Source organism: Oryzias latipes, chromosome 12 (assembly GCF_053564925.1).
Source record: "Oryzias latipes strain Hd-rR chromosome 12, Olatipes_Hd-rR_3.1".
NCBI lineage: Eukaryota > Metazoa > Chordata > Actinopteri > Beloniformes > Adrianichthyidae > Oryzias > Oryzias latipes.
In genome coordinates, this window is record NC_136248.1 from 16784700 (window position 1) to 16797188 (window position 12489).

General features: G+C 40.2%; 1 protein-coding gene across 1 annotated transcript; it reads right to left on the minus strand.

Moving 5' to 3' along the window:
- Nucleotides 1–5996: 5996 nt before the first annotated feature.
- LOC111948391 (uncharacterized) lies at nt 5997–11445 on the minus strand. The gene has a single exon (XM_023961195.2). It carries the CDS (start codon nt 8913–8915, stop codon nt 7059–7061), a length of 1857 nt encoding a protein of 618 aa, XP_023816963.1. The 5' UTR covers nt 8916–11445; the 3' UTR covers nt 5997–7058.
- Between the last annotated feature and the right edge of the window lie 1044 nt (nt 11446–12489).

Genomic DNA, 12489 nt, shown 5'->3' on the forward strand with positions numbered 1-12489 from the left:
GTCTGCAATCACACACCCATGCACTCTCACATTCACACCTAGGGACAATTTAGATTGACCAATTAACCATGTTTTCGGACGGTGGGAGGAAGCCGGAGTCCCTGGAGAAAACCCACGTGTGCACAGGGAGAACATGCAAACTCCACACAGAAAGGTCCCCCATTGATGTTCTGGTTCAGGTCCCCCAGCCAGAACTTGAACTGGGGCCATCTTGTTATAAGGCAAGAGCGCTAACTACGGTGGCCCAGAAGGGTCACAACACAACACATTAACTTTACACACAACACATTAACTTTACACACAACACATTAACTTTACACACAACACATTAACTCACAACACAACACAATAACTCACAACACAACACATTAACTCACAACACAACACATTAACTCACAACACATTAACTCACAACACAACACATTAACTCACAACACAACACAATAACTCACAACATAACACATTAACTCACAGCACATTAACTCACAACACAACACATTAACTCACAACACAACACAATAACTCACAACACAACACATTAACTCACAGCACATTAACTCACAACACAACACATTAACTCACAACACAACACAATACCTTACAACACAACACATTAACTCACAACACAACACATTAACTCACAACACAACACATTAACTCATGGCCCAGAAGGGTCACAACACAACACATTAACTTACCTCACAACACTTTAACTCACAACGGAAGTAAAGCAGCAATTGAAGTGCTTTTATTCTGAAATGTCCACTGGGCTGAGCGGCTAACTACCTAACAGAAAGTAATGTCACAGTGAGCTGTGGAGGGAGCATGATTTTTCTACTGGAGTACCTAGCAGCAGTGTTGCCAGATTGGGCGGTTTTGGTTCTAAATTTGCAGGTAAAAATGGCTTTGGCCGGGTTTTCATAATTTGGGCGGTTTTAGGATTTAGGATCGGTTCGGCGTTTTTTCCCCCTTCATGAATATATAATAGCGGACTATGTTAGGCCTTGTGGCTGTGAACTTCTATGTACTGAAGCTCAGTAAATGCACCAAGCAGAGACGCTTAACGGGCTCTGTCATCTAACCTGTTGTTAGGGGGGTGCAACGCGTCGCCTCTTAGAAATTGTGTTTTTTAAAGCCTGACACTGCGGCTGTGTGTAGGAGGAGATACCAGCTAAAGTTATGGTCTGATCGCTACATGGATCGGTGTCTGTGTTTATCAATCCTTTTATTATTAGTCTGAACTATCTTTTATTTTGAAAAATCATCGGATCGGGTGCTAAATCAGTCCAGTAGGGGGAAAAACTCAACAAAAGCTGTGTATTCTTCTTTCTCCTGATCTAATAAAAGGAGGACAGTTTTGAATATTTCTTCAGGGGACCGGCCTTCTTTCATTCATTGTGTGTATGTGCGCGCGCGCGCGCGCGTGTTGGGGACCGCACGTGCATGTGTGATGGGAGGGAGCGGAAGAAAGGAGAGGAACGCGCGTGCAGCGACAGAGAGGGGTGGGAGGGAGGAGTGTGAGTTCATATTGTGTGTGTAAGGAGAATCCTAATAAAGAGAAAGTTTCTGGCAACACTGCTGCTAGCTTCTCTTGTAGCAATAACATGCTCCCTCCACAGCTTACTGTGACATTACCTTCTGTTGAGTAGTTAGCCGCTCAGCCCAGTGGACATTTCAGAATAAAAGCACTTCAATTGCTGCTTTACTTCTGTTGTGAGTTAAAGTGTTGTGAGGTAAGTTAATGTGTTGTGTTGTGTTGTGACCCTTCTGGGCCATGAGTTTAAGTGTTGTGTTGTGAGTTAATGTGTTGTGTTGTGAGTTAATGTGTTGTGAGTTTTCTTTTTTTTTTTTTTTTAACTTGTTCTGTCCAACAGCTGAGCAAACAGATTAGAGCTGAAGGCTTTTTGTGTTGGACAGGTTTTACTATCACAAAAAGAGGTTATATAGCTTCAAGAAACTAGAGTGTAGATTTGTATAAACCCCTTTTTGTCGTATTATTTTTTATTTATTTGTTACATTTAGTGTGTGTGGGGAGGGAGAGGGGAAGAATGTGAGGGGAGGGTGGAAAAGAGTAAAAGGAAGAAAGTTGAAAAGGTGGGGGATACAAGCACTGATTTGACTAAGTTATTAATTTAAGCTGTAACAATTATACCAGATCTGCTGGAAAGACGAATGTTACATCAAAGGTGAAAATCTGACACTAAGATGAGCGAAAAAAAAAAAAACCGTCCATCAATACACTGTAGGTAAGGAGGAGGGATGAAGCAGACAGGGAGCAGTGTGGCAGTGTGCACGTGCACGTGGGGGTGGAGATACATGCATGCTGCCGACGTGAACCGTGTGTTCATAAAGGGAGCCAGATCCTACCCAGCCAGACCAGCCAGACCAGGAGAGGGGAGGAGAGCCCCCCAGGCCAGAAGCCCCCCCAGCATCCGGACCCAGGCAGCCCGGGAGGGGAGGAGGAGGGGACCGCCCACCCCGCCAGCCAGGCACAGAGAGGGCCCCCCTACAGGGGCCCCCCCAATGCCCAGAGGCACAAGCGAACCCAGTGTCCGGCCCCCAGGCCACAAGACAGGAGCGCTTAGCCGTACCAGGCGGCAGCCATGGGGGCCACCGGGCGCCGGACACCGAGACAAAGGCCAGGGACGAAGCCAGGGCCCCCGTGGACGTGTTGTGAGTTAATGTGTTGTGTTGTGAGTTAATGTGTTGTGTTGTGAGTTATTGTGTTGTGTTGTGAGTTAATGTGTTGTGTTGTGACTTAATGTGTTGTGTTGTGAGTTAATGTGTTGTGTTGTGAGTTATTGCGCTGTGAGTTAATGTGTTGTGTTGTGAGTTAATGTGTTGTGAGTTATTGTGTTGTGTTGTGAGTTAATGTGTTGTGTTGTGAGTTAATGTGTTGTGTTGTGAGTAAATGTGTTGTGTTGTGAGTTAATGTGTTGTGTTGTGAGTTAATGTGTTGTGTTGTGAGTTATTGTGTTGTCTTGTGAGTTAATGTGTTGTGTTGTGAGTTAATGTGTTGTGTTGTGAGTTAATGTGTTGTGTGTTAAGGTAATGTTTTGTGTGTAAAGTTAATGTGTTGTGTTGTGACCCTTCTGGGCCACCGTAGCTAACCACTACGGCACCATGCAGCCCGTTTCATATTGTTTTTTTTTTTGTGTGTGTTTTTTTTATAAAAAAAAAATACTAAATACATAAAAATAATATTGTTTTTTTCTTATAATTATAGTTTTATTTTGTTAATATTATCATTAACGTTAATACATTATAATTCACATTCATATTACATAATAACTTTTTTATATTATTACCATTGGTATTACTATTCTTTCTTTGTACTTGTACCTTCTTCTTCTTTTTTAATATTTTGTAACCCTTGTACTATCCTAGGCACTTTAACATTGGGAGTTGGGTCATCTAGACCCACTAGACAGCAGTGCTCTTAACCGGTTTTCTTCAATGATTTGTGAACCTCACTGGTGTCCATGGATTACATGAAATTTTTCCACCTTTATCCACGTCAAAGTAAGTGTGGGGTCATCTAAGATAGCACAAGGGTTAATCAGGGTTGCCTAAATGTAGCTTCTTAAGGTCCTAGACCCGCCAGGAACCAGGAACCCTTTTTGGTAAGGCACCCTGATGCTGTGCAAGTGCAGCTCTGTATTGTTGGAACCTGCTAGTTCTTTCTGTGATTTCAGAGGTTTCCTCCAACACAGGCTGACTTGGTTGGTTTGGAACAGGAAGCTCTCCTTGTGCAGCCACTGGCTTGTGGCAGCCAAGCATTCATAGTGACATCGCTTTTCGATCCTTCAATGTCTGCTCTTCCTATCATTGTGAAACAGAATTCACCAAGCATTGGATTTTTCACCCACTAATAGGGAACGTGAGCTAGGTTTAGACTGTCGTGCGACAGGTTAGTTTTTGAATTAATTAGTAGGTTATTATTCATTATAATTAATATTGTTTTTTTCTTATAGTTATAGTTTCATTTTGATAATATTATTAAAGTCATTTTGTCAAATCTGCGAGGAAATTTCACAATTGACTTTGTTGTACAGGTCCTAAGACAGTAAATGCATTTATTTATCTTATCATAAACAAAATAAATATTAGTAAGTATTGCACTCTTTAATCGTCATCAAACAAACAAAAAAACAAATTGCTATTAACTAGTCCACTAATAGCTGTTTTTAAGTTTTAGAAAGGTACGTAAATTACGAGCAAACGGGTATATAGTAGGTATAACTTAGGTATCAGCCCACACCACAATTTATCCTCCACCAAATTTCAACAAAACATTAAACATTAATCAAAATATACATGACCCAAACTAGAATGCTGGCAGTCACTTTAGCACCCACCTCATGCTTCCCAGCCTGATTTCTCCTTATTAAAATAAGATTACTAACCTGTGAAAGGTGATTTGTCTTGATCATATAATTTTGTCACAATTTTTGTAGTTGATTGCAAAACTTTGTGTCCCCTTTTGTGAATATTTATCTTGTGAGTCGTGTGTGCAGCACTCAGAAACTGCCTGCTGGGGTTGCTGGGAGATGGAGTGCATTCATTACTCTGGAGATGGTTCCCGCTGGTCACCAGAGGGGAAGACAGAGCTGTGACTTTTGAGAATATATCAATAGTGACATTCCTGTGTGAGCACCGTAAGCTAAAAGCACATTCAAAAACCTCTGTTCAATGCGGTCTTGAATCCACCACGCATGCTCTGTGTGTACGTAGCATCACAAATAGCATGCTGTGTGTTACCGCTCTGATAAGTCAGATTTTAAACAGTGGGTAACTTGTTTCACTGCTTTTATGCTACTGAGCAGCCTTCTGCCCCATAGTAGCTTGATTTACCGAGGAAGAGGGCAGTTCTGCTTCAGTACAAATGTACTATTAAGCATGTTTTAATCACTTAACTATTTAACTACTTTAGTCCTTCGAAAGTTATGACTAAAATCTGTGAAAAAGAGAGAAGCAAGCTCTTAAAGGTTTTGTGGGTGGCTCTTAAAAGAGCCGTTGTGGATTCTGGAGCGGCCATGGGTCTGCTCCCTCTCCAGGAATGTAGGTGATGGAGTCTCTCAGCCAGAGAGCCTCTCTGGAAAGGTTGTTGGCAGCAACGTATTTTTATCCCGTCTTCAGTAACCACAGCATCATCACTGCAGGTTCCTGTCATGCTGAGGACCTGATGAAGCTGTGCAGAACATGAGAACTTCAAACTCTGCTCTGGAACTTCAATCAGGGGCTCATACAGTGTGTAGAGAGCATCCAAAAGGCATTCTTCTCAGCCGGGCTGGGGATAGGTCGTCGTTAAAGATGCACCTCTATTGGGGTGGGAGGCGCTCAGGCAAGGACTACCCCATAGCAATTAAGGAAGAAACCACCAAACCAGCACTAACTAGTCGGGCTTCAGGGTGGGGCCCCGGTAACTCTTTATGGGGGTGGGGGTGGGGTAGTGGATCTAGGAATAAAAAGGTTTGTGTTTGAACCGCCCTTAGTCTGGCCCGTCTCCCAGGACCAGTTTGAGGTGGATCACCACCTGACTACTGGCTCCTGGGATCATTCGGGCACGCAAACCCCTCCACCACGATAAGGTGGCGATTCAGGGAGGGGATATTAATCAGTCACTAGCCAATCACTAAGAATTATTGTGGGGAAACCGAAGGGCTCGGAGAAAACCCACTGGACTTATTTGGGTTCATTATCTATAAATTTTTGCGACTGATATCTATCTATCTATCTATCTATCTATCTATCTATCTATCTATCTATCTATCTATCTATCTATCTATCTATCTATCTATCTATCTATCTATCTATCTATCTATCTATCTATCTATCTATCTATCTATCTATCTATCTATCTCTTTATTAATTTGTAATTTATTATTTATTATAGTTAGTATTTTCTTCTTATAATTATAGTTTTATTTTGTTAATATTAAAGTTAATCTATCTAATTATCTATACATTTTTATTCATTATTTTGTTGTTTATCATTTATTATCATTAATATTTCTCTCTTATAATTATTATAATTCTAGTTGCTGGGTTAAGACTATCGGGAGACAGCTTCGTTTTTTAATTTATTAGTACTTAATTATTTATAATAATTAATATTGTTTTTTCTTATAAATACAGTTTTATTTTGTTAATATTATTAAAGTTATTTATCTATCTATACATATTTTTTATTAATTAGTAGTTTATTATTTATTATATTAATATATTTTTTCTTATAATTATATTTTTATTTTGTTAATATTATTAACGTCAAAATATTTTTATTTACGTTCATATTACATAATCATTTTTTAATTATTACTATTAATATTAATATTCTTTCTTTGTACTTAAATCTTTTTTTTTTTTTTTTAATCAGGGTTGCTTAAATGTAGCTTCTTAAGGTCTTAGACCCGCTGGGAACCAGGAACCCTTTTTGGTAAGGCACCCTGATGCTGTGCAAGTGCAGCTCTGTATTGTTGGAACCTGCTAGTTCTTTCTGAGATTTCAGAGGTTTCCTCCAACACAGGCTGACTTGGTTGGTTTGGAACAGGAAGCTCTCCTTGTGCAGCCACTGGCTTGTGGCAGCCAAGCATTCATAGTGACATCGCTTTTCGATCCTTCAATGTCTGCTCTTCCTATCATTGTGAAACAGAATTCACCAAGCATTGGATTTTTCACCCACTAATAGGTAACGTAAGCTGGGTTTAGACTATCGGGAGACAGCTTCGTTTTTTAATTAATTAGTAGTTAATTATTTATTATAATTAATATTGTTTTTTCTTATAAATACATTTTTATTTTGTTAAAATTATTAAAATTATTTGTCTATCTATACATATTTTTTATTAATTAGTAGTTTATTATTTATTATATTAATATTTTTTTTCTTGTAATTCAATTTTTTTTTTAAATATTATTATTAACGTTAACGTGTTTTTATTTACATTCATATTATATAATCTGTTTTTTTTATTATTACTATTACTATTGTTTCTTTGTACTTTTATATCCTTTTTTTTTTAATCAGGGTTGCCTAAATGTAGCTTCTTAAGGTCCTAGACCCGCTGGGAACCAGGAACCCTTTTTGGTAAGGCACCCTGATGCTGTGCAAGTGCAGCTCTGTATTGTTGGAACCTGCTAGTTCTTTCTGAGATTTCAGAGGTTTCCTCCAACACAGGCTGACTTGGTTGGTTTGGAGCAGGAAGCTCTCCTTGTGCAGCTCTGGCTGGAGTCCGAAGAGGGCGCCTCAAAGGAGCGTTCTGTGGTTCTTGTGCAGACTTTGAGGCTTTGGCTTTTAGAACTGCATTTTCAGCCAGAAGTGCTTCGTGTTCGTTTTTTGCAGCTGCATATTTGACCTCCAGGTGTTTTTGGCCCAGAATTTCTGAATTGATCTTTTCTAAATCTTTGGTGAGGTGAAAATTTTGTTTCTTCAATTCTGCAATGCTTGTCTCCATTTGTGGATATTCTGTGGCCAATCTTTCTAATTGTTCTTTCATGATTTCCAGATTTGTGCGTTCCTCCAAAAGGGATTTATTGATTTCTTGGACTTTACTGATGCACTCTGTGGTTTCATTGAATTTTACAGTCATTGGCCTGAAATCCTCACATTGCTGAGAAAGAACTCTGATCTGCTGCTTTATTGTTTTGTATTCACTCTCCACAGCCTTTTTCTCAGCCTGCAGAGAGGAATACTGAAGCATCATCTCAGAGTCTTTCTCATTCTTTTTCTCCAGCTCTGTCAACTTTTCTTTCAGCATGACGTTTTCTTTCAGCAGAGACTGGAACAAATCCGATTCTTCTTTGTACTTCTGTTCCAACTCATCTGGAGACACACCAAGGTTTTTGCGGGTGTGTGCCCTTTCCTTGTGTAGCTTTACTTTTAGAGTTGAGAAATCCGAGGTGAGGACTCTGTTTTGGGTTGAGACCGTTTGTTGTTCAGCTTTCAATGCAGCAAATGATTCTTTCAAATCTTTGAGATTTTTGAGGTTCTCCTGAAGGTCTTTGACTTCTTTGGTGAAACGTTCATTTTCTTGTTTCAAAGTAAGAATGTGTGATTTGGCTTGAAGGTATTCTTGTTCTGATTGGATGAGTTGTTCCTGCTCTTTTTTCAGACTTTCCAGTGTTTTCAAGAGTTCAGCGTTGTTTTGTCTCAGTCCATTAAGGTTGATGGTAATGTCCTGGTGCTGCTGAACCCAAAGTTTTGCCTCCTCACACTGCACAGTGAGCTTTAGAATTTCAGTATCAAGGCTGGAGTTCTCCTCTTCCAGAGACTTGGTTTGGATGAGGATGGAGGCATAACGTTGTTTTGTTGCTGCCTCCTCCTCACGATGGCTTTGGAGGTCTTTGAGCTGGTTCTGGAGGGCAGTGTTTTTGTCCTGCAGTGTTTGGAGGCGATTCCTCTCGTCTTTGAGCTGAATTTTCAGAGGTTCAAGGGCCACAATGGTGGTTTGGACCCTGTGAACCTCTTTCAGTAGCTCACTGTTCTCCTGACTGAGAGCTTTGGCGGTGAGTTTGACTTGGATTAACTCTGTGGATAACTCTTTAGTGTCCCGAACTCTGGCCTGGAGTTCCTTTAGAGTTTCTTTGAGGGTGGTGTTGGTCTCTGTCAGGAGGTTGACTTTTTCCTGTTGGTTCTTGCAACGGTCCTCCAGGGGTTTTTGCTCCTGGATTTTCTTGTTTACACGTTGCAAGTCCTTTTCCAGCTTCTTTGTAAGTGTGGCGGCAGATTTCTTTGCCTGGCAGAGTCCAGAGAAGGTCTCTCTCAGATTTTTCTTGCCTTCCAGCTCAGCGGCGAGGGTTTGCAGCTGGTTGGTCAGCGAGATATTTTCCTGAACTCTTTTCTGAAGTTCGGAAAGATTCTGTGTGAGGTAGCTCTCCTCAACCCCAGAATTTCCAAAATGGCGAAGGAACATTTTAAAAATTGATTTTCAGGATAACTAAGAAAATCTTTAAAATGTTCTCGTGGATGGTAAAGAATTTAGATGCAGTTTTTGTAACGTAGAAAAAAACTGCGTGTTCCTCAGTAGGTCGAAGGTACCTGACGGGAATGCAAGGTTTTCGTAGCTGGGGAACAGAACGTATGCTCTCTGGTGGGAACCAAACGGGCAATGAAACAGAATCAGTTTGGGCTCCTATAAGGCAATTACATGTGTTACATCATACTCTAAGCCCCCTCCCCCTTTCCCCCATGAAGATCAAAGGCCTGGGCGGAGACATGCCCAGGCAAAGTCCTCTCGATGATGAGGTCACGCTTGGTAATGTCCCTTATCATGTGTGACATCACCAAGAGTGACATCACTAAGGGTGACATCATCATGTGTGGCATGGCCCCTCCCCCCACTGTCTTTTGGTGTGAATGTGTGAGTTGCAGTCTGTGCAGGTTTTATGGCCGTTACCGTGACAACACAGCATTCTAGAAAACAATTGAAACCAATGAAATAAAAGGCAAATGCTAATAATTGATTAAATAATCATTTCTGTTGTTAAGTGACCATGGTATAAGTGGGTTAATGCCCTTCAATGTGTCTATTTTCAGAATTGAATGGACTTTGCAGAAGCAACTGTCCTCTGCCTTCCGTCAGGCGGTTGGACATTTCACACCAAGCCTCTTTCAAGGACATGTGCCAGTATTGTGTAGCGACAGACCACCGATTTATGTTACTGGATTGGCCTTTGCCTATTTGCTGCTATACACAGATATGTGCGCGTGCAGGCGCCATTGCTGTGCATTGAGGCACGTCAACAGAACCCTTATGTTCCAGTTAAGGACAGTCAGGCATCAATCGCAACCAGAATATGTCCAACATGTCTCACAAGACACATTATATTACCGAAAATATTCACTCAACTGCCTTGAATGACATATGAACTAAAGTGCTATCCCATTCCTAACCCATAACTCTGTCATCCATGTCTCAATGGACCTTGCTTTGGTCACTGGTGCACAGTCCTGTTGAAAGAGGAGGGGGCCCACTCCCAACTGTTCCCACAAGGTTGGGAGCATTGAATTGTCCATAATGTTTTGGTATCCTGAAGCATTCAGAGTTCTTTTCACTGATACTAAGGGGCCCAGCCCAAGTTTTGAAAAACAAGCCCACACCATAATTCCTCCTCCACCAAATTTCAACAAAACATCAAACATTAATCAAAATATACATGACCCAAACTAGAATGCTGGCAGTCACTTTAGCACCCACCTCATGCTTCCCAGCCTGATTTCTCCTTATTAAAATAAGATTACTAACCTGTGAAAGGTGATTTGTCTTGATCATATAATTTTGTCACAATTTTTGTAGTTGATTGCAAAACTTTGTGTCCCCTTTTGTGAATATTTATCTTGTGAGTCGTGTGTGCAGCACTCAGAAACTGCCCGCTGGGGTTGCTGGGAGATGGAGTGCATTCATTACTCTGGAGATGGTTCCCGCTGGTCACCAGAGGGGAAGACAGAGCTGTGACTTTTGAGAATATATCAATAGTGACATTCCTGTGTGAGCACCGTAAGCTAAAAGCACATTCAAAAACCTCTGTTCAATGCGGTCTTGAATCCACCACGCATGCTCTGTGTGTACGTAGCATCACAAATAGCATGCTGTGTGTTACCGCTCTGATAAGTCAGATTTTAAACAGTGGGTAACTTGTTTCACTGCTTTTATGCTACTGAGCAGCCTTCTGCCCCATAGTAGCTTGATTTACCGAGGAAGAGGGCAGTTCTGCTTCAGTACAAATGTACTATTAAGCATGTTTTAATCACTTAACTATTTAACTACTTTAGTCCTTCGAAAGTTATGACTAAAATCTGTGAAAAAGAGAGAAGCAAGCTCTTAAAGGTTTTGTGGGTGGCTCTTAAAAGAGCCGTTGTGGATTCTGGAGCGGCCATGGGTCTGCTCCCTCTCCAGGAATGTAGGTGATGGAGTCTCTCAGCCAGAGAGCCTCTCTGGAAAGGTTGTTGGCAGCAACGTATTTTTATCCCGTCTTCAGTAACCACAGCATCATCACTGCAGGTTCCTGTCATGCTGAGGACCTGATGAAGCTGTGCAGAACATGAGAACTTCAAACTCTGCTCTGGAACTTCAATCAGGGGCTCATACAGTGTGTAGAGAGCATCCAAAAGGCATTCTTCTCAGCCGGGCTGGGGATAGGTCGTCGTTAAAGATGCACCTCTATTGGGGTGGGAGGCGCTCAGGCAAGGACTACCCCATAGCAATTAAGGAAGAAACCACCAAACCAGCACTAACTAGTCGGGCTTCAGGGTGGGGCCCCGGTAACTCTTTATGGGGGTGGGGGTGGGGTAGTGGATCTAGGAATAAAAAGGTTTGTGTTTGAACCGCCCTTAGTCTGGCCCGTCTCCCAGGACCAGTTTGAGGTGGATCACCACCTGACTACTGGCTCCTGGGATCATTCGGGCACGCAAACCCCTCCACCACGATAAGGTGGCGATTCAGGGAGGGGATATTAATCAGTCACTAGCCAATCACTAAGAATTATTGTGGGGAAACCGAAGGGCTCGGAGAAAACCCACTGGACTTATTTGGGTTCATTATCTATAAATTTTTGCGACTGATATCTATCTATCTATCTATCTATCTATCTATCTATCTATCTATCTATCTATCTATCTATCTATCTATCTATCTATCTATCTATCTATCTATCTATCTATCTATCTATCTATCTATCTATCTATCTATCTATCTATCTATCTATCTATCTATCTATCTCTTTATTAATTTGTAATTTATTATTTATTATAGTTAGTATTTTCTTCTTATAATTATAGTTTTATTTTGTTAATATTAAAGTTAATCTATCTAATTATCTATACATTTTTATTCATTATTTTGTTGTTTATCATTTATTATCATTAATATTTCTCTCTTATAATTATTATAATTCTAGTTGCTGGGTTTAGACTATCGGGAGACAGCTTCGTTTTTTAATTTATTAGTACTTAATTATTTATTATAATTAATATTGTTTTTTCTTATAAATACAGTTTTATTTTGTTAATATTATTAAAGTTATTTATCTATCTATACATATTTTTTATTAATTAGTAGTTTATTATTTATTATATTAATATATTTTTTCTTATAATTATATTTTTATTTTGTTAATATTATTAACGTCAAAATATTTTTATTTACGTTCATATTACATAATCATTTTTTAATTATTACTATTAATATTAATATTCTTTCTTTGTACTTAAATCTTTTTTTTTTTTTTTTTAATCAGGGTTGCTTAAATGTAGCTTCTTAAGGTCTTAGACCCGCTGGGAACCAGGAACCCTTTTTGGTAAGGCACCCTGATGCTGTGCAAGTGCAGCTCTGTATTGTTGGAACCTGCTAGTTCTTTCTGAGATTTCAGAGGTTTCCTCCAACACAGGCTGACTTGGTTGGTTTGGAACAGGAAGCTCTCCTTGTGCAGCCACTGGCTTGTGGCAGCCAAGCATTCATAGTGACATCGCTTTTCGATCCTTCAATGTCT

Excerpts from the sequence above, each read along its gene's own strand:
- LOC111948391 (XM_023961195.2), bottom strand. The coding sequence starts at position 8,915 with ATGTTCCTTCGCCATTTTGGAAATTCTGGGGTTGAGGAGAGCTACCTC.